The sequence below is a fragment of the Chelonoidis abingdonii genome, chromosome 23 (genome assembly GCF_003597395.2).
Source record: "Chelonoidis abingdonii isolate Lonesome George chromosome 23, CheloAbing_2.0, whole genome shotgun sequence".
In the NCBI taxonomy this organism is placed as follows: Eukaryota; Metazoa; Chordata; order Testudines; family Testudinidae; genus Chelonoidis; species Chelonoidis abingdonii.
The window spans coordinates 23082975-23105419 of NC_133791.1; the positions used below are offsets into that span (position 1 = coordinate 23082975).

At 49.4% G+C, this 22445-nt stretch overlaps 1 protein-coding gene across 1 annotated transcript in view; it reads left to right on the forward strand.

Annotated features, from left to right (window-relative positions):
• Positions 1-22445, forward strand: part of CCDC30 (coiled-coil domain containing 30) — a 161038-nt gene that overhangs the window by 55672 nt on the left and 82921 nt on the right. Inside the window, exons 9-11 of the mRNA XM_075060183.1 lie at positions 4641-4748; positions 5148-5254; positions 6439-6631. Coding sequence (XP_074916284.1) covers positions 4641-4748; positions 5148-5254; positions 6439-6631 — 408 coding nt within the window. The remainder of the gene's footprint in view (positions 1-4640; positions 4749-5147; positions 5255-6438; positions 6632-22445) is intronic.

The following is a 22445-nucleotide window of genomic DNA, read 5'->3' on the forward strand; positions in this document are numbered from 1 at the left end:
CATTAATAGCCAATCAACAGCATATATGATGCAATGTATATAATATATAATTTTATTATTCATATAGTTATGGAAAGTAAATAATACATGAAAGAAATGAAAGGCTTTTTTTCCACTTTTTTTTTTAAGTCATCCCTGCCAGGGCCCCTCTGAAAATGTTCGAATTGGGCCCCGCACTTCCTAAAGCCGGCCCTATCTATTAGTAGCCTGTCCTTAGCATCATTTACCACCCGAATAACGAGCAAATGTTATCAGCAGTGATTTATATTTTCTTTGGGGTCATTGATAAAGATATTGAATAGTGTTGGGACTGATCCTGTGAGACCCTGTCAGCAGGAGGCAGTGTCTCCCACCTAGCAGTTAGATTTCAAGGCAGCAATTATACCCAATGGTATACCCTCTGGTGCCTAATGTGTGTCGCTCTTGAAGGCAGCAACCCTGCCTAGTGGGTACGGTTCATGGGTGCCAGCTTGGTCTAGTGGTTCAGTTCATGGGTGGCAGCCCCACCTAGTGGGTTCAGTTCTCAGTGGTGTTGGGGAACCTGGGCCCTGCCACTCTGCAGGGTTCCAACCTGGGAGGCTGGTTTAGCTTCGCTCACCCCATGGTTTCTTGCATGTGTCTCCAAACAGCTTCCCTGGGTAACTTCCTACCTCTTTTTACATCCCAGCTGGTCGCCAGCCATCCCTAGGGAGTACTGCCTTCCGGGCTTCCTGATCTGGTCCCAGTGTCGGTGCTGCAGCTCCCCGTTCCTTGGCTTGGTGTCAGATCCAGCCATGTCTCCCCGGGAGCTCGCAGAGCACATCTTTTTCCTTGGCCTGCCAGTCCTGACTGAGCTGTTTGGCTGCCTTTTAAACCCTGCCTCCAATCTGAGCATGCTTTGGCACAGATGAAAAGGCAGAACCTTCTGAGACCAGACTTGCTCCTTAACTCCTCCTGTCCAGTGAGGGGTTTATACATGGTTCTGTGGTTCTTGGAACCCACCCCCCAATCTCTCAAGAAAAAATTGGTGTTTTTGTGATTTTTTTTTTTTTTTTCCCCCCTGTCCAGTGAAAGATTTCTACACTGTACGGCTGCAAGGAGAGGTACCACTGCATAATCCTGCAACTGCTATTTGTCATGGTGTTCAGCCACCATAGCGGCACATGGTCAGTCACCAGCTGACAGGCATTCCCCAACTAGTAATTCTTAAAGCCTCCACAGCCCATTTCACTGCTAGGGCTTCCTTCTAAATGATCGAGTAGGTGGTTTCTCATGGGAACAACTTCCTCCTGAGGTACACTATGGGGATATTCTTCCCCATCAGTGTCATCAGATAGCACTGTGCCCAGACCCACTTTGGAGGCCTCTGTTTGGAGTGTAAACTTCTCGGTGAAGTCAGAGTGGAAGAGCAGATTCTTGGCTCAGTTGCTCCTTTAGCTGCTGCAAGGCCCTCAGAGCCACTGACCACAGGACCTTCCATGGGATGGTGTTCTTTACTGGGTCCGTCATGGGCGTCACAACGGTAGCAAAGCTGGATATGAAGGGCAAGGAGTACCCCATGAGGCCGAGGAGCAATCTACCTGCCATTTTGTTGTGGGGGAGTGTAACAGGGCATAGCAGGGCCCCCCTTGGTCCTTCCTCTGCTCTGTTCCAAAAATCTCTGAGAGACCTTCTGGCTCAGCAATCACCAGTGCAGTTTATTTATACAGTGCAAACTCACCACCTCTCACCACATATCACTGGGGCTTCCAGCCTTAAGGGCTTCTCTTCTTCCACCCAGGAGGGAGAGCTGCCCCTCTCCTTCCACTCTCTGAACAGAACAAGGAGCAATGGTCTCAAGTTGCAGTGGGGGAGCTCTAGGTTGGATATTAGGAAACACTATTTCACTAGGAGGGTGATGAAGCACTGGAATGGGTTCCCTAGGGAGGTGGTGGAATCTCCATCCTTTGAGGTTTTTAAGGCCCAGCTTGACAAAGCCCTGACTGGGATGATTTAGTTGGGGTTGGTCGTGCTTTGAGCAGGGGATTGGACTAGATGACCTCCTGAGGTCTCTTCCAGCCCTAATGCTTCTATGATTCTCTGGCTTCTCCCCCCACCTTTCCTTCCTCTGAGCCTGTATATAGCCGTAGGCTATTCAGGCTGGCTGCTGTTCCGCCTCTGCCAATCAGGCTCAGGTTTCTCTAGTCAGCTCCAATTCACCTCCCTTGATTGGAGTTGGAATGATAGAGGGCTAGCTAGGTAGTTCCTGGTCAGGCCTCATCACACACCTCCCCCACCTTACCAAACCACCAGGTTTGTCCTTGCTCATCCTCTCTTCTCTCTATCAGATGAGGCAGTGCTGGGGAGTTCTCCTTCTGCCTTCCGATGACCCTTGGTCTTCCTGGTGGGGTTCCTGGGTTCCCCATTCACAGAAGTTGCATTGTGTAGGGGGTAGATGCCCACATAAGTCTATTGCTACCCACAGGCCCTTATACCATTCGCACCCCCGTGGGTGTCCCCCTCTTTTTCCCCTTTCTCTTCTGGCAAGGATTCAGGGTTGATCTCTATCTTTCCCTGGACACCCAGGGCCTCCAGTTCTGCAGGCCTGGCGCACAGGGTCTGTGTCCCTTCTCCTGGGGATCGCCTTGAAGGGGGCTTCGTCGGGCCTTTCTCCACTGGTAACAGCCGTGTGCTGGAAGCCTCCTCTACCTCACCTTTCTTGTTTCCTTCTCCCTTTGGGCTCTGTTGTCTAGGGGTGTGTACCTCATTCTCTGGAGGGGATTGGTCCCCCTCCTTACCAAGGCTTTGTGGCTTGGGTAGTTACACCTCCTTCTTCAGGGGATCTACCCTTTTCTCCACCGTGGGATTACTCCCACCGCCTCCTGTCCCTCCTGGAAAGGGCTCCCAGTCTGTGCCCACCACTATTGGATAAGGCAGCCTCTTGACTACCCTGACCCGTTTCTACTGAAACTTGCCTCGGACCTCAAGGGACACCTGGGACATAGGGCACTGTCTTTCATCCCCATGGAGACACTCAGGGTCCATACTGGCTCTGGGAATGAGCCAGTGTGGCTTTATTAGCCCCCCTGGATAAGCAAGCAGGCTGAGCCCGTATCTACTAAGCCCCTCCAGGGTTCTCTCCCCACCACCACCCGTATAGTGGACAGTTTCCTCCAACATTCCTCCCCCTGATGCTAATAAGACCAGAAGTTCACCCAAGAAGTCTTGGAGAATACAATACCACACTATTAATATTTATTTATTTATGTATTATTAACAGGAAAATAGCTCCTTAGGCTCAGTTAGGAATTCTGCAGAATAGCATGATGGTTTGTGTACTACCAGAATTCCTAGATCAATTTTATGCTGGAACTCACATGCCAGATGGACACATTTAAATGAATCTATCCTTGGTGCAGCCTGTCCTACCCTTTGAGGTAACCTGCAAAGGGCACAGTTATATCCCTCTCCCTTAAATCATGTTGAAGCAAATATCTAGCTGTTCAAGCAGATCTTGGTAACACATTCTACAAAATATGCTCTGGCTCAGTCGCAAGATATGGGCATGAGGCAGGAATGACTGGGTGAAATTCTGTGGCCTGTGAGATCTCTTCTGGTCTGAAAATTCTATGAATTAATGCAAGGCTTGGAACCAAATCCATGCCTAAATCACAGATGATGGCTTTCCAGCTGTTCATTAAGCAGTATGAGCTGAAGGTTTGGGTCACTTCTTCCAGTTGCTCCTGAAAAAAGGCCTCTGAGGACACCAGTGGGACAGATAATAAAAGTTGACCATCTGGTCTTTGCCTGATAAATGATTTCCATTTTGTCTCAACATACCAGGATCAACCATCCCATTGCTAAAGAATCTGAGTTGTGCTCCCTAGAACCAGATAACTGCTACTGCCACACACCCCATCAGTCTGCCAGGTCCCCTGGTCCCCAGTGTGCCTTGTTGCTCCACCTCTTATCCACTATTTTGATTTAATCTTCAACCTGCTGCAGTGAGAATTGCTGTCATGAGTCACAGAATAGTATGCAAAAGACGTAGAACGAATGTAACGCCCCCTCAGTTTTTCCCTTGCAGTGGATGAGAGAACCACCTGAAATCCCTCCTCTTCAAATACTTTGCTGGGATTTTGTACATGTTTTAAATGATAAACAAGTCGCACTTTAGATCATATATTTATCTCACCTTGGAGCTTTATCAGTGAATGTGAATACAGGAGACACAGTCATATTCGTGTACAGTTCAGTTAGGAATTGCGTATTGTCCTATGCAACATGTGAATGTTGGTATGAGAACCAGCTTTTGATTTTCCAGAATATTGTGAATTTGAATTCTGAACATTAACGGTTGAATTATTTTAACCTTCTATCATTTAATCTAGCAGTTTATTTTAAAGTAAATTTAGCAAGATTTTAATTGTTGGTTTCCTAGGAATTTGATAAAACATTTTTACTCTTATGTTGAAGATTTTGGACTGTTTCTTTCAATTGGTGTGGTATTATCTTAGAATATTTTTGATTAAAACAGTGTTCTTAGTTTTGCATAATGTACTTTTCAAACCCTTGTTATGGGTAATTATTTGGGCTGTTCTCCTTTTCCTGATTTGCTGTGAATTGTAAAGTGGCTTCAGATGGCCAGACAAAGATATAAGGGACGGTTTTTGCCTTTAAAGGTTGAAAAGCTCAAAGAAGAGATTTGTGAGTATCAAAAGAATGAGAAACCAGGACCTGTATTGCCTGGAATGGATGAAACAGAAGAAAACGCATGTTGCTCACTGCAGGTATTTTCAACAGCTGATTTTCAGGTTGCTGTTTGAGAAATTGTTTAAAATTTATTCTTCTCTATAGCACAACTGTGCTCTCATTCTAATTAGGCAAATTGTGTGTATTTCCGTTCTAGAATTTGAATGTCTCTCAGTGATATGGAGACATATGACTTCAGGACATGTGGGGCTTAGGATTTTGCATTTAAAGTTAAAAACAAATCTCAGCTAGTGGAAATTGATGTAGCCTGATTGGCTCCATTACACTCCTAGTGGGACTGAGGGTAGAAGATTCTGCTTCCTCTCTATTTACACTGTAACTTATATACATTAGGATGCTCTTGGGTTCAGCCATTTCCAAGATTTCTCCTTTTATGTTTTTCTTAAATCTCTGCTGACTTTAAATATATTCTTTAGATGCAGGATAAAAAGGATCCAACGAGGTCTGAAGAAGAGTGTGCTATAGACAAAGCTGACTCAGGTCAGGAAAGAAGAGATCAGAATAACGAGACTGTTCATAAAAGGTGAATGATGCAGAAACCCCAGGGGGAATGGCTCAGTCATTGCAGTTATAACCAAATTCAAATTGAAAACACAAGTGAATCTGATTCCTGTTTGCTTCAAAATCTCAGTCTTGACAATGAGAATTGTCCTTTCAGTTGTCACCTCCTATGTCCTTCCTCAGCGGTTTCCATATAGCCCAGTCCAAGAACCCACTAGTTCTCCCAGGAGCAGATTTCCCTTCTTGCAATGTTAATGTCACTGATGTGGGAGCATTTACTGAGTGCTTTAAAAAACTTTTAATATTAGCTTTGTTCATTTGTTCATAAATCATAAACACTGGAGGTAATAAACCTCTCAGCTGGCCCCTAGCCCCCAGAGTTTCAGAAGATTTCTCTCCAGCATGTTCTCCATGGCTTTCTCCAGCCTCATGTTACATTTCTTAAGCAATGGGGCTTGCAGTACATCCTTTGGAAAATGATTCGATAGTCTGATACATTTCGCTGTCAGGAGGGTTTTCCCTGATATCCAGTCTACATTTTCCTTCTGCATCCCAAAGTCCTGCTGCTTTGTTGTTGTTTATTTTTTGCTACCATATTGTGTTGCAAACTCCTAGCAAGGCCTTTTCTTTTTAAGTTAAACCCCCAGACGGGGTCTGCTAGAGGGTCAAAGCTTCATTTCTCCTGACCCTGCCACTGCAGCTGCTAAGAGAGGAGGGGGGCCTCCTGCCTGTCCCCCCTCATCTGCTCCTCTTTGGATGCATCAGGGAAAGGAGGGTCCTGGCTTGTCTCCATCACTCTTTGGGCAGCTAAATGGCCTGCCGCTGCCAGTGCTGCTCCCACCTGACCCTAACCCCCTGGTCCTCGCCACCCCCACCAGTGCAGAGGGCTCTTTGTGAGTAGCCAAGCAGGGGATGGGGCTGAGATGCAGCAGGAGATGGCTAAGGTGGGTCATGTTGAGAGTGAGACTGCAATGGGGTCATCAGAGTCCCAGGTTACCTGAGCCCAGACCTGAAATCACCGAGGACAGAAATGGTTCATCTCTGGAGTTTATAAAATACTTCTGGAGAGCCTGTGTCCTTTCTCCAAACCCCTATCCAGTGGCTGGCCTCTGCTAGGTGGATGAAGAATTGTAACGGCTTTGGTTGTGTCATTATATGTTAATTTAGCAATTATAGCACCAGTGATCGTTTGTCATTGGTGTCTAGGTGCCGAAAGGTAATAGATGACATCAAGGGCAGGAATTTTCAGCTCCTGCACAAGCTACAGAAGCTGCAGCGGGAACACGAGGATTTGGTTGAACGTAATGAAGAGTTAGAATCGATTCTGGGAGAGACTCAGAACCAAACCAGAGAAGAGAGAGAACATCTTGAGGGTGAGATCGAAGGACTTCACAGGAAAGTAAGTCAGAATTAAAGAGCGCCAGATATTTCTTTTTAACTTTTATCTCCTTTTGAGGCTATACGATGACAAATAAAATAAAACAATATTTTATACAACACTGCATGTTGCTGTGCTGTTTGGTTCAGTACATATACAACTAGCAACATCCACCAAACCCAGAAATCTGGGAGAAGAGATGGAAAAATCAAACAGTTAATTAATGACACTCGTGTTTTGGAAGTAAGGATTCCTATGCACATGGCCTCTGTCTGTGAGGAAGACAACACTGCTATTTAAAATGGCTTCCAGTAGTACTGAAAAACGACAGAATCACTGACAAAGAAATTAGCTTCTGAATCATTGGGAATTGGGCAGGGGTTCCTTTGGTAACTGTTTCCTTCTGGGGTATGTTACTGCTCATATGGCCTGAGCCAAGGGTGCATCAGGTTTGGGGACTGTCTTTTTGGAAAGCCAATGAGGAGAGTCAAGTAGTCACAGTAATAGTGGGGTGTATAACTGGACATCTGGGATGTGCTCAGCAATAGCAGCAGTGCTGACCTGCCTCAGGGAGGAGCTGCAGCTGTGTTGTGCCGGAGGACAGAGGAATAGCATGTGGGATGGCAGGTGGGAGGGAAGTGGAGAAGCAGGCATGGATGTGAGAGCAGGAGGTGGACTAAAAGCGATGCTGCAGAATTAGTGCAGGAGAGCCAGTATGTGAGGAAAGCAAAGGCTGCAGTAGAATGGGAGCGCTGCAACTCTGACCTCTGAGATGGCCCCACTGTAGAGGTGCTTCAGAAGTAAAGGGTAATGAATATCGAAGGGCGGTGCCTATGTTTTAGAGCAACTAGACGCTCGCTGAGTAGATCCAGCCCTGGTTCCTCCAGTTCTAATGGAGTTAGAGATATCCAGATAGTAGAATCCACACTGTTAACCAGGAGATACTCATGACCAGAAGTTATGTGTCTCCTGTGAACAGATATTTTGGGGGGGCTAAATATAATGCCAAAGGAAAGTGATAGTGAGGCTGAGGTTGCTGTCCCACTTGGAAGCTGACTTTAGACATTTATTACTTCCTCAGCCGTTTTTCTTTGGCTCTGAAATTTGTCAGACTTCGTCTCAGCCCAAAGACAGTTTTTTCAGTAAATTTGTAAGAAAACTTGCTCAGCTGTTTTTGAATTTTGTGACCTTTTTTTTAAAAAAAGGTACCCCAATTGCTGCAGCAAATCCTCACTAGCAAGTACTAGCAAGCCCATGCTTCTAGTACAAGGCATGTGGAGGTGCTCCAGAGCTTGAAGTCCTGAGCCATTAGCTCCAAGAGAGGTAGCCTGCTGCACCTACAGTCTAGGTATAGCACACCTGGTTCCTCCAAATGTCGTCATCTTGTTCTCCCTGTATAGATCCACCCTACTGCAGCGTGCAAGCTGGAACTTTCTGGATAGCAGTTAGGGTCGGTTATTGCTGTTTATTGCAGGGTTTTGCCTCCATTTCCATGTGCGTTCGGACTCATCACTGTGATGTTGATATTCTCCAATGACTAGAACCAGTAAGAGGATTGGCTTTAAGTGCTGTCCTTTATATGGACCCAGGATGTCTATCAGATCAGCATGTTCCATCCCCTACTTGTTTGTCAGGGGCATTCCCTGAGATTGTGTTTGGTTTGTACAGCCTTCTTTCTTCAGGCCTGCAAAGCCAGAGGAAGCAGTCTCCAGCTCTTCCTTTTAGAATAAGTTCTTGAGGCTCCATTGGTCGAATCTAACACTGAGGGTCTGGCTAACTTATCCTCGAAAAACTTTCCAGCTACCTTGGCCACAGTCAGTGAGTGGTCCTCAGTTCAGATCCAAGGAGAGTTCCTCAAGTCTGAGATCTGCCTTGCAGCCTAGAGAAGTCAGAAGAAACCTCAGCCTCATGGGATCAAGAAGCAGCAGTAATAGTTCACTCGTGTCAAGAAGGCTTAAATGAGGCCTGGCTCTGGGGCTCGCTTGGCACTGTTAGGTCCTTGCAGTCGAGCATTGCAGGTGCAGGTAGTGTTTTCTCCAGGTCTGCCTAGGTTTTCCCTTCCTCATTTTTCCTCTTCCACTGTTTGAACAGGGAGCCTATGGCCCTCCTGAGGCATCTGAAAAACTACTCTTGGTTCCTGTATCTTGAATCCAAGGCCATTTAGATTCACTCTCACTGCCATGCAATATCACTCAGAATGTCCTTGGATCCTAAGACCCCAACACTTCTGTTTCTAGGAATGTTTGGTTTTATTTTGATTCTGCATGCACTTATCTTGAACTCTTGGGGCCATATTCTCAGTTACACCAAGGCCCCATCACATGGCTCTGGCCTTAACGTAGGTGCGATTGTAACCATAGCAATGAATTGAATCCATCAGTGTCTCCTCCCATTCTTCTCACCATCCCAAGAAAAGCCTTGGAGAACAAGTGAGTTTTTTATAGCATGTCCTGTAGGTCACCAGATTGTAGTTAGGCTCAACCCATTTAGGGACATGAGTTTCAGAGATCAGGACCCCTCACCAAGGACACCTTGGCACAAGCCCTTCCCAGGTTCTCCCGGAGGCTGACAGCATGAGCTCACAACTGTCATGGTGTTGCATCAGGAGGGAGGCAGTTGCTCAAGCCAAGAAGACTTGAATCATTGAAGGATTTCTAAGCCAAAAACAACATGAAGCTGCACTCAGAAATGTGTGCTCTGGGTGAAACGCCATTTAGTACACAAATTGCCCCACTGTGCTTTAGATGCAATTTCTACATGGTCTGAAGGTGTAGTCCCAGGTAGAGTAAATTATAGTCATCTTGCCTAGAGGAATGAGTGGTCCAAGGTGAGGTCCCACATCTGAAAGAAACAGACACAGTCTCCTTGCCAAGAGCAGATAGTAAGAAATATTCTTGGGAACTGCTGCAAATAGGTTTCCACAAGACCCCCAGTTTGCAAAACTTAGAAAATGTTGGGAGTACCCAGTCCCTTGAAAGAACAGAAATGATTCCAGTATCTCCATCTGAGTCTTTCTCCCAATCTCTAGGCATTATCTCAATTTGAAATGGGCTGTGTGTCAGCCATCCAAGCCCTCATCCAGGCCCCAGTCTCCATTTAGACACTGGGTAAATCAACCCACCACAGCAGCCAGAGGCAAAGAGATCAAAATATGCAGCTGGTTATCATCATGAGCCATGTTTTCTCGCTCACCCCCCAGTTCCCCCGTACACATGTTGAACAAGAAGAGCATCAGACCAGAACTGCATGGCACCATTCAGGAGAAGAGCAACTGCCCAATACTATCCTCTGGGAACTCTTGGTGCTTCACAAAATGTAAGATAACCACATCTGGTACAAAAATGCTAATAAGAAACATTAATTAGATAACCTTATGAAACTCCAGCTCAACCTATAACATCCAGTTTAAACTCATATCACGTCACAAATCTGAGGCATCTTACCGCTTGCTAATTTTCCAGTAATGCAGATTGGTGTAGAAAGGTAATACTCCAAGAAGAGGAGTTTCTTGCTGTTAACTGTAGTTCTTGTTGGTATAGAACCTTGTGTCCCCTCTGTTCTTCTCAGTCTTTTCTCATGGGTTCTGATTAAGGAACTGGGGATGATGCTCCAACTGCTGATTTACTAATCTCAGTACAATGGCAACTCCCCCAACTAAGTAGGAGACTATGTCAGGAAGGGAAGAGAAGCATGTTCCAGGACCACTGGCACGAGAAGAAAAAGTGGAATATTAGGGATGTCCCATTAGGCATTTGATATAGAATCCTGGGCCCAGACTTAAAGGGCATGTGCTCCTTAGCGACCAAACTGTCATGGAACATTCTAGGTACTCGCAAGACCAGACATGTGACTCCATAAGTGGGCATCTGCAGGGAAAAATCAATGAAGAACATGAAGGGTAGGTGACTGATGTCATAGAGCTGATAAGTGGGAGAACTCAAATCAGAAACAAGGTACTTGGGCTTGTAAGACTCTGTCTGACCCACCACAGTGCTAGGCCAGCAAGTCATTGAGCCTTTGAGCTTTCCTATCTGTAAAATGGCCTAAAAATAATACTTTGCCCTTTTGTAGCACTTACTCATTGATAGCTTTCAAAGCAGCCCCATTTTACAGGTGGTGGAACCTGTGCATGGATTTGGAAACCTGTTTTCAGTAAGGCGCAGTGGATAAAGACATGGCTCCATCGCATCAGAGATCTGGCCTGTGATTCGAGCCCTGCTGCAAACCTCCTCAATCTGTTGACTGCTCAGAACCTGATTTGTCAAGCATGGATAACTGTCAAATCCAAACCTACCTCCTCTGTAACAAAGCTGGGTGCTGTTCTCAGTGAGCGCTACTGAGTTGCTGAATTTCAGTTAACACCCAGGCCTTCCAGCTGTAGGGCTGTTCAAAAACCAAGCGATGTCCTTGGCTCTTCATCTAGAAGCCAAGAAGACCTTTCAGTGGCCAGCCCCGGGACCAGCATGAGAGATTTCTCAAGAATACAGTGCCAATGCCATTGTGTCTCAGGTGGAGTCATCCAGAGATCTCATTGCATCACACTGCAGCTCAAAATACCCTGTGTTCTGCTCCAGGGTACACAGAAATCAAGAGTTATTGGTGGATGCTTCTCTCTTCTATGGGGGCATGCAGCTGTTTCACACCTTGTCCTGTTCCTATCAATCTTCTGAGCTTTAGAATAAGACAAAGCACAGGATCATCATGATAACTCTATCCCAGGTCCATCAGGAGTGGTTATGCTTGGACCTGTGGGCTGCGTCTAGATTTATTTTTCCAATAGTCCAAATTCCCATCCTCAGATCCAGAATCCCTTCATCTGCCAGCTTGGATCTTGGGTCCTTAATTCCTGATGATTTGCAGTTCTGCGCTGATGAGTTTAGGTTGGTTTGTAAGCCTTCCGCCTGAATGTCTTTTCCTGTTTCCCTTTGTAGCAAGGAAACAGAACTGGATGGTATCTCCAGCTTCTGACCTCGTCATTCTTTACTTTAGTGGGAGCACCTCTGAAAATCAGGCCATTTATGTGGGTGCCTAACTATAGATTTAGGTGCTGTGACAGACCCAGGCCACTGGGGTGCAGGAGTCTGGTAGAGGGCAAATATACTGGTCACTGGGTGAGTAGTTTTCTGTTCCCTGAGTGATCAGAGCAGGGTCTGCACTAGAGTAGTCAGGAACTTGCTAGAACCAATTAAGGCAGACAGACTGATTAGAACACCTGCAGCCAATCAAGGCAGGCAATCAGGAGCACCTGGTTTTAAAAGGAGTTCTCTCCAGTCATGGGGAGGCAGCCAGAGGAGAGAAGTCGTGTAGGAGCTGACAAGAGAGGATGAGACGTGGCGGAAGGCCTAAGGAGTACAAGCATTAATCAGATCAGTCTGTGTGAGGCTAAAGAAGTTGTTGGAGGAGGACCATGGGGAATACCCAGGGATGTGCTGTCAAGCTGTCAAGAGACACTATAGACAGCTGCAAATCCATAGGGCCCTGGCTGGACCCCGAAGTAGAGGCGCCAGGTTCCCCCAAACTCCAGCTTCCTGATCAGACACGAGGAGGAGTTGATCCAGACTGTGGGGAGAGATCACTGAGGTGAGCCATCTGCCCAATAACACAGGACCGCACCAAGGATTAGAAGAGGAACTTTGTCACAACTGGTGTTAGCGGTGGGATTTGGTGTGCACAGCGCGGCAGAAGAAGGAGGGTGATTTAAAAAAAAAGAAGGTAGAGGGTTTATTTTTTTTCCACCACAATAGATGACTTAGTGCGGGCATTGATACAAGCTACGGCGTCCCAGCAGGAGGCTACCCGTGTCCAGGCAGCTGCCCAACAGGAGGCAGTGCAGCTGCAGCAAGAGACTAATCACCTACTGATGGACCAGGCTTCTCAAGACCGAGCTATGTTGCGAGAACTGGTAAACCAGGTAAAGACCCTTACAGAACTGAACCACGACCATGATAGGACACAGTTCATATGGGCCAGCCATTGGCTGCAGAAAATGATACGGGAGGATGATGTAGAGGCATACCTTCTGACCTTTGAGAGGACAGCCCTACGGGAGGCCTGGCCTCAAGATCAGTGGTCTGACATCCTTGTCCCATTCCTGTGTGGAGAGGCCCAGAAGGCTTACTATGATCTGCCTGAAGAGGCTGCAGCAGACTACCCCCAGCTGAAAGCAGAGATCCTGGCCAGATCCGGGGTAATGACTGCAGTGCGGGTCCAGCGGTATCACGAGTGGAGGTACCAGGAAAGTAAAAACCCCCGGTCCCAATTGTATGACCTCATCCATCTCGCACGAAAGTGGTTGCGAATGGAATCCCGGAGTCCGGAAGAGATACTAGAGGTTTTGGTCATTGACCAATACATGAGGGGACTACCGCCAGACCTTCGTACCTGGGTAAGCCAGAACAAACCCTCCACCTACGATGAGGTTGTTGCACTGGTAGAAAGGTGAAGGACAGTGAGGGAGCTGACCCGACCTGTTAAGGAAGAAGCACCCCGGGTTAAACTAGCAGCACTAAGCCCTAGAGCTCGAGTGACGGGGCCACCAGGGGAGCCCAGGTGGAAAAAGAGAGGGGCTGAAGGCTCACCAGAAGCCACAAAGAGTCAGAGAACTGAGCGAGAAGAGGGTCATGAGGTTGGACTGCCCAAACCAAGAGACCGGGAAATGCCTAGGGCTCCATATAGATGTTATGCTTGTGGGGAATGGGGACATATAGCTGCACAATGTCCCAATGCTGAGGAGCCGATGCAGTGTAACCTGGGGAACTGGGCAGACCCATGCTCCCTAATCCACCTTGTGGGGGTCTCACTAACCCCACATACGTATACCAGACCAGTAAAGCTAAATGGGGTAGAGACCACAGCACTGGTTGATTCGGGGAGTGTTATCACGCTTGTCTCAGGGAAGCTTCTGAAGTGTAGTCAGTTGCTGCGGGCTAAGCATACAGGGATAACATTCGTCCATGGGACAGTTGGTTATTACCCCACCATCCCAGTAAAACTCAAAATTCAGGGGAACATTACTGAGGTAGCAGCAGATGTAGTCCCTAAACTCCCATACCCAGTGCTCATAGGGAGGGACTTCCCAGGGTTTGGAAACTTACTCCCAGTAGGAGGATTGGAGGAAAAGGGGAACCCTGAAATTAGTGAGGCCTCCATAGTAGACTGTCAACCCCCAGTTTTCTCTGAAATATCCCCAGATTTATTTTCCATTCCCAGACATGGTAGAAAGTCAAAAAGGGAAAGGAGGGCAGCTAAGGCCTTGGGAACCCAAATACTGACTCAAAGCCAGAGGGTCGCTCTCGTAGGCAGGCGGACCCGAGCAGCTGAAAAGGAGGCCACCCCGGAGGGAGAAGCAACCGAGTCTGACCCCCCACTCTAGAGTTTCTGAACCAGTAGAGGCAACAGAGACTGGGCCCCTAGATCTTGGGCAGATTAGTCCCGGAAGAGGAAGTTTTGGACGAGACCAAGCCGAAGACCCAAGGTACGACAACATTAGGAAGGAGGTGACTGAAATAGATGAGGTCCCTGTGGAAGGGAAGACCCAGGGACCAGGACCCTACTTCATAATGAAGAAGAATCTCTTATACCGGGTTGCACCAGTACAGAGGCAGAAGATACAGCAGATCCTAGTACCTCACAAACACCAGAACGCTGTATTAAGTCTTGCTCATAGTCACCTTTTTGGGGGGCATTTGGGGATAGAGAAGACCCTGGCATGAGTCCTAGGAGGGTTCTTCTGGCCCGGAGTACACGAAGAAGTACGGAGGTACTGTGCGTCCTGCCCAGAGTGTCAGCTGCACAGTCACCGTCCCCACCTGAGGGCACCTTTAGTACCCCTTCCCATCATAGAGGTTCCCTTTGAGCAAATAGCCATGGACCTAGTGGGACCCCTGGAGAAGACTGCTTGGGGCCACCAATATATACTTGTTGTTTTGGACTATGCTACTTGCTAGCCAGAAGCCGTACCCCTGCGCAACGCAGCCTCTAAAACGATAGCCAAAGAGCTGGTGGGGATCTTAGCCCAAGTGGGGCTACCAAAGGAGATATTAACAGACCAAGGAACCCTATTTATGTCAAAACTAATGAAGGACCTCTGTACGCTGCTCCATATACATACCTGAGAACTTCAGTCTACCATCCGCATACTGATGGATTGGTAGAAAGGTTTAACTGAACCCTCAAGGCTATGATAAGGAAGGTGGTAAGTCGGGACGGGAAGGATTGGGACGCCCTGCTACCCTACCTTATGTTCGCTATCCGGGAGGTACCTCAGGCCTCAAGTGGGTTTTCCCCCTTCGAGTTATTATACGGGCGTCACCCCCATGGCATACTAGATATTGCCAAAGAGATCTGGGAAGAGGAACCCAATGAGGGCAGAAATATAATAGAATATGTAACACAGATGTGAGACCGGATAGCCCGTGTCACCCCTATTGTACGAGAACATTTGGAAAAGCCCCAGGAGGCCCAGAGAACTTATTACAATCGCCAGGCAAAAGTCTGACAGTTCCAACCAGGGGATCGGGTGATGGTGTTGATACCCATGGCAGAAAGCAAGCTTCTGGCCCAATGGCAGGGGCCTTATGAGGTGGTTGAACCCGTGGGAGAATAATCTACAAGGTACGGCAGCCAGGATGCCGAAAACAAGAACAGATTTATCACATCAACCTTCTGAAACCCTGGCATGCGCAAGAGGTGTGCATAAGTGTCCAAAAAGACCTAAACCAGGAAAACAAGCCTTCTTCTTCGAGTGCTTGCTCATATCCTTTCCAGTTAGGTGTGCGCGCGCCGCGTGCATGTTCGTCGGAGATTTTTACCCTAGCAACACTCGGTGGGCCGGCAGGGCGCCCCCTGGAGTGGCGCCGCCATGGCGGCTGACATATATACCCCTGCCGGCCCCTCCGCTCCTCAGTTCCTTCTTACCGCCCGTGTCGGTCGTTGGAACAGTGGAGCGCAGCTTAGCTGACTTCCACCTCCCTAGCAATTTGCTTGTTTCTATTGTATTGTGTATATAGTTCGATTTCCTATAAGTATAGTTCGTGTTTAGTTATTAGTTCTGTAGTAGTTATTGTATATAGTTTTGAGAGATCGGGGTTAGCCCCTTCCCCTCACGTGGTACTGGGGCCCATGCCCGGTTCACCGGGCTTCAAACCATGCTCGGCCTGTCATAGGCCGATGCCCACAGGAGACCCTCACGATTCCTGTCTCAAGTGCTTGGGTGAATCCCATCTCACGGACAAGTGCCGCATCTGTAAGGCTTTCAAGCCCCAGACTAAAAAAGATTGGGACATTCGCCTGAAGCAACTCTTGATGGAAGCAGCGCTGACTCCTCCGTCTTCGGCACCGCCTGCGGCACCGGGAACAAGTGCCTCTTCTGCACTGGAGCGCGCGCCGACAGTGAAGGCTCCTCGACATCAGCCATCACCGTCCTAAGCTCCTGCCCGGCACTGCTCTCTCTCACCAAGAGGCAAGAAGCACAAGCCTCCTGTGGCTACTGTATCTACGCCGCAGTCTGAGCGCTTAGCTAAGTCAGACCACCCGGCACTGACAACTGCCGCGGCACCGACATCCTCCGCACCGTTGATTCCGGCCTCGCAAGAGCCGTCAAGTCCGGTGCCTACCAGCTCCCCGGCACACACCGTGGTTGAGCTTATCGTGCCCTCCACTCCGGAGACATTCTCCACGGCACAGGACTTGATTGCCTTGACGGAGCCTGAGCTGCCTCAACCCCCGGCACCGCCGGTGCGGGTTGTTCAGTCAATAGGCAAGCCGGCCCTCTGAGACCATCTTCGCCCGGTACCACTGAACGTCACCGGTCCCGATCCAGGTCCCACAGACACTCTTGGTCCCGTCATCGATCCCGGTCCCAGCGCCGCTTGCAGTCCCGGTACCGCTCCCCATCGAGGTACAGGTTGTACTCGCGGCACCGTTTGAGGTCCCAGTTGCCGACTAGATACTCTCGGCACCGCTGTAGGTCCCGACACCACTCGTGGCACCGTACCTCTCGCAGCCGATCTCGGCACGACGATTCAAGGCACCAGTCGACCTCCCGGCACCGTGCCGGTCACAGGTCCTGGTCTCATTCTCGGCACTGATACGACTCCCGGTACCGTTCTCCGGCAGCACGTGGGGACAGATCAAGTGGATGCAGGGACCCGCATCAAATGGTCTCCACCCCTCCATGGCCTTCTCGTCATCCGTCTACCTCCTCCCATGCAGAAAGTGCATCCTATGGGGATTCGGATACTCACAACAGGTTCGCCCAAGGAACCCTTGGCCCGGACCAGGGACCTCATCAGTGGTCCTTTTGGACACCTTGGGCTTATCACCAAGCCCAGGGTGAATTCCCTATACCCCTATACCATCGCGCTCTGGCCCTTCTGAACACCAAGCGCCAGAGACCACCGTGAGCAGACCTCCCCTGGCTGGTACAGAGGAATCTCCTGCCCACGTACCGGACCCACAAGATCTACTGGATCCGAACATTCCTCAGGATCAGGAGTCAGTCCAGGACTCGCTTGTCCCCAGAGTTTCATCCTCCTACTCCTCAGATGAAGCGGTGACGGGGACGTCAACATCGGGACCACCTCCAATCGACCTCAGATTACACCAGGACCTTCTGCAGCGTGTCGCCTTTAATATCAACTTACCCGTAGAGGAAGTTCCTGAGGTGGAGGACCCGGTAATCAGTATACTGTTGGCGGAGGCGCCAACTAGGGTGGCCCTCCCCTTCAGTCATTGGATCCAGGCTAGAGCGGATGCCATCTGGCAATCCCCAGCATCCATACCACCCACAGCCAGAGGGGTCGAACGGAAATACATGGTGCCCTCAAAAGGGTATGAGTACCTTTTATGTACATCCCCCTCCCTGTTCATTGGTCGTACAGTCCGTCAATGAACGGGAGCGCCATGGCCAGCAAGCCGCTGCACCTAAATCAAGGGTGGCCAGGCGAATGGATCTATTAGGAAGAAAAATCTATTCTGCGGGAGGCCTCCAACTCAGGATGGCGAGCCAACAAGCCCTCCTGAGCAGGTACAGCTATAACACCTGGGAGGCGGTAGGGAAGTTTACAGAGCTAGTCCTGCCAGGAATTCACAGCACTCCTGGAGGAAGGGAAGAAAGTTGCATGGACCTCCTTCCAGGCCTCGCTGGATGCCACTGATTCGGCAGCTAGAACAGTCGCCTCTGGAATCGCCATGCGACGTATATCATGGCTGCAAGTGTCAGGCCTGCCACCTGAACTTCAGCAGACTGTACAAGACTTACCTTTTGATGGTCAGGGCCTGTTCTCACAGAAGACGGACCCTAGGCTACAGAGTCTAAAAGACAATTGCGTAATTATGCGTTCGCTGGGAATGCATACGCCACAGACTCAAAGACAGTCTTTCCGGCCCCAACCTCAGCACCCCTACCCCCCCGCCTCGGCCAAGGCAATACTTCACCAGAAGGCGAGGTTGTACCAATCGCAGACGTCCGTCTGGGCCTCAAGGGGGTAACAATTCCGGTCCCACCAAGCCACCAGCGGGACCGAAACCAAACTTTTGAGGGTGCGCCCGAGAACAGTGTACCAATGGCCTCCCAGGATCCTTTTCCAATCCTTGTCCCATTTCTCCCTGCGTGGTCCCAACTAACCTTGGACCGTTAGGTCCTATGCACGGTGGAGTTTAGATACCGTCTTCAGTTTATTTCAATCCCCTCCTCCCAACTCCCCTCCTCGTCCCTCTTCAGGGACCCCTCTCATGGGCAACTCCTTTTGCAGGAGGTTTGGAGGCTCCTTGCAATGGGAGCTATAGAGGAGATACCGGAGGAGTTAAGAGGCAAGGGGTTCTATTCTAGATATTTCCTAATCCCCAAGGCAAAAGGGGGCCTCCGGCCAATCCTGGACCTGTGAGGACTGAACAAATTCATGAAAAAGTTCAAGTTCCGCATGGTATCCCTGGGAACCATCATCCCTTCCCTGGATCCCGGAGATTTGGTACACTGCTCTCTACATGAAGGACGCATATTTCCACATTGCTGTTTACCCCCCGCACAGACGGTATCCGCTTTGTGGTGAATTGTCAATATTACCAGTTTACGGTCCTTCCCTTTGGCCTCTCCTCGGCCCCTTGGGTATTCACGAAGTGTATGGCGGTAGTCGCCGCCTCCCTCCGCCGTCGTCGAATACATGTCTTTCCATACCTCAACGACTGGCTTATTCAAGGGACCTCCGAGGCACAGGTCACCGCTCATGTGAGAGTCATCAAGGACCTATTCACCCATCTAGGCCTGATAATCAATTTGGAAGAATCCACTTTGGTGGCTACGCAGAGAATAGAATTCATAGGGGCCACGCTGGACTCCAGTCTTGCAACGGCCAGCTTGCCTCCACCTCGGTTTCAGGCTATAATCTCCCTTGTACAGAGACTACAAAGCTTCCCAACAACCTCTGCCCGCACTTGCCTTGGCCTTCTCGGTCACATGGCTGTGTGCACTTTCGTCACAAAGCACACCAGACTGCGCATGCATCCTCTTCAAACTTGGCTCGCCTCAATCTATCATCCGCGCAGGGATGCCATAGACATGATACTCACAGTTCCATCGAGCATTCTGGGCTCCCTCGACTGGTGGCTGACTCCATCCCTGGTGTGTACAGGTCAACCGTTCCATCCACCGCAGCCCTCCGTGTCCCTAACAACGACGCCTCATCTCTCGGCTGGGGTGCTCACCTAGGGCACCTTCGCACTCAAGGCCTTTGGTCCTCTCAGGAATTGGCGCTTCACATCAATGTCCGCGAACTGAAAGCGGTCCGACTGGCGTGCCAAACCTTCCAGCATCATCTACAGGGCCGTTGTGTTGCAGTGTTCACAGACAACAAAACGGCCATGTATTGCATAAATAAGCAGGGAGGGACGCCATCTTCCCCCCTTTGTCAAGAGGCGATGCAACTGTGGGACTTCTGCATAGCCCACTCAATAGACCTGGTAGCCTCCTTTCTCCCGGGAGTCCGGAACTCTCTCACGGATCACCTGAGCAGGTCCTTCCTGTCCCACGAGTGGTCCATCCGTTCGGACATTCTCCATTCTGTATTCCAGAAGTGGGGCTTTCCCCAGATAGACTTCTTTGCCTCCCGAGAGAACAAGAAATGCCAGGTTTTCTGCTCCCTGCAGGGTCGCTCCCCAGGCTCCCTCTCGGACGTGTTCCTAATTCCCTGGAAAGGTCACCTATTTTATGCCTTCCCACCTTTTCCCCTCGTCCACAGAATTCTACTCAAACTCCCCAGGGACAGAGCCCAGCTAATACTGATCACTCCAGCATGGCTGAGACAGCACTGGTACGCCCTGCTGCTCGACCTTTCTCTGGCAGACCCGATACCTCTGCCACTCTGCCTGGACCTCATAACGCAGAACTTCGGCAGGCTTCACCACCTGGACCTGCAGTCCCTCCATCTGACAGCATGACTGCTGTCTGGTTGAACCAATCTGAATTGCATTGTTCCACCTCTGTGCAACAGGTGCTACTGGGAAGCAGAAAGCCTTCCACCTCTATCAAGATGGTCAGGGAGAGGAACAGCCAATTCTCTACCTCAGTAGAAACTCCTTCAGAGGGAACAAAAAGATATGCGATGGTGGAGAGGGAGTTGCCTGCCATAAAATGGACCATGAAGCATGCGCTACTACTTGCTCGACCGCACATTGTCCTCGTGACCGACGTGCCCCTCCCATAGATGCGCAGACAAGAGAATAACACGAAGGGGACCAAGTTTTCTTATCCCTCCAACCTTTCCAGTTCCGTGTGCACACAGAGCAGCGGCCCGTCACGCACATGCCAATGGCTTGTCACGTGTGCACTGTCTGATCCCAAGCTGCTCACACCCCTTTTTTGCAGGGGTATAGGGATATTGACAGACCCAGGCCACTGGGGTCAGAGTCTGGTAGGGCCAAATATACTGGTCACTGGGTGAGTAGTTTCTGTTCCCTGAGTGATCAGCCAGCAGGCGTCTGCCACTAAGAGTATCAAGAACTTGCGAGAACCAATTAAGGCAGGACGGCTGATTAGACACACCTGCAGCCAAATCAAGCGCCGCTATCGGGACCTGGGTTTTAAAAGGAGCTCCCAGTCAGAGGAGGAGCCAGAGGCGGAAGTGCGTGTGAGGACGCTGAAGCAAGAGACACAGATCTGAATGAAGGCGCTGTGCTGCTGGAAGCCCTAAGGAGTTATCAGACACCAGGAGGAAGGTCCTGTGGTGAGGCTAAAGAAGGTGTTTGGAGGAGGCCTTGGGGAAGTAGCCCAGGGAGCTGTAGCTGTCACACAGCTGTTACAAGAGGCACTATAGACAGCTGCAAATCCATAGGGCCCTGGGCTGGACCCCGGAGTAGAGGGCGGGCCCGGGTTCCCCTCAGACCTTCCAACTCCTGATCAGACACAGGAGGAGCTGATCCAGACTGTGGGGGAGATCACTGAGGTGAGCAAATCTGCCAATAAGCACAGGACCCACCAAGGTAGAGGAGGAACTTTGTCACAGTGCCTACCTGTAGCACTTACGTTTGGACCTTGAGCCTATGGTTTTTGGTAAGCTCCCTTTGGGGAGTAACCTACTATGTATTCAGTCACTGAAGGGAGAGTTCGCTGTCACTTTTGTTTGGAGGGTAAAGTCGTACCAAAGGGCTGTATCTAAGTAGTTGGATTTCCATCTAAAGCAGTTGGTAGCTTTGCCAGTTCCATTCCCCTCCCCCCAACCCTTGTCCTATACCAGCAGAAGGAAGGTAGTGTGGTCTGTATCATAGCCTGTAGAGTCATAGACCTCCTTGAACTGCCCGTTACCATGCAGCCAGCTCTTGCGATTTTCATCCTGAGACTCATAATATCTGGTGTTTTTCTTAAATCCCAAGATCTGGGAGTCCTGTGATTCTGTGGCTCTCAGCTTTCATTTAAAAAGAAGACAACTTTTTTTGGTTCTGGTTGCAGAGGAAAGCTTGAAGGTGTGACCCCAAAAAGCTCAAAACCCAGAAGGCAAAGAAAAGGATCCTAAACTTTTTTTCTTTTTTAAATCTCATGATTTTAAGGCAGTCTCATAACTTGTGATGGGCTGGCAGCACTGCCTTTATCAGAGAACATGGCTCCCTCAGCAGCTTCAGACACTCCTCCCTGCCTGGGACTTTCAACATACCACACAGACATCTAGTGGCTGACTAGTACAACTGCAAGTCAATCTCCCTGTTTCGATTTATTACATCATAATCACTTAACAGTCCATGGGATTTACAGAGGCTCAGCAGCTCTTAGGTGAATACAGTAACTCCTCACTTAGGGTATGTCTACACTATGGGATTATTCCGATTTTACAGAAACTGGTTTTTTAAAACAGATTGCATAAAGTCGAGTGCACGCGGCCACACTAAGCACAGTAATTCGGCGGTGTGCATCCATGTACCGAGCCTAGCGTTGAATTACGGAGTGTTGCACTGTGAGTAGCTATCCCATTGCTATCCCATAGTTCCCGCAGTCTCCCCCGCCCATTGGAATTCTGGGTTGAGATCCCAGTGCCTGATGGGGCAAAAAACATTGTCGCTGGTGGTTATGGGTACAGCCTCACCCCTCCCTCCATGAAAGCAGGGCAGACAAACGTTTCACACCTTTTTTCCTGGGTGAACTGTGCAGATGCCATACCACGGCAAGCATGGACCCTGCTGAGCTCAAGACAGCAATCATGGACATTTTAAAGAGTTCACGCATTCTCGTGAAGTCTGTGCTGAATCGGGACCTGCAAAGCCAGGCGAGGAGGTGGCGGCTACGGCAGAGCGGCGAAGAGAGTGATGAGGACATGGACACAGAATTCTCTCAAACTGCGGGCCCTGGTGC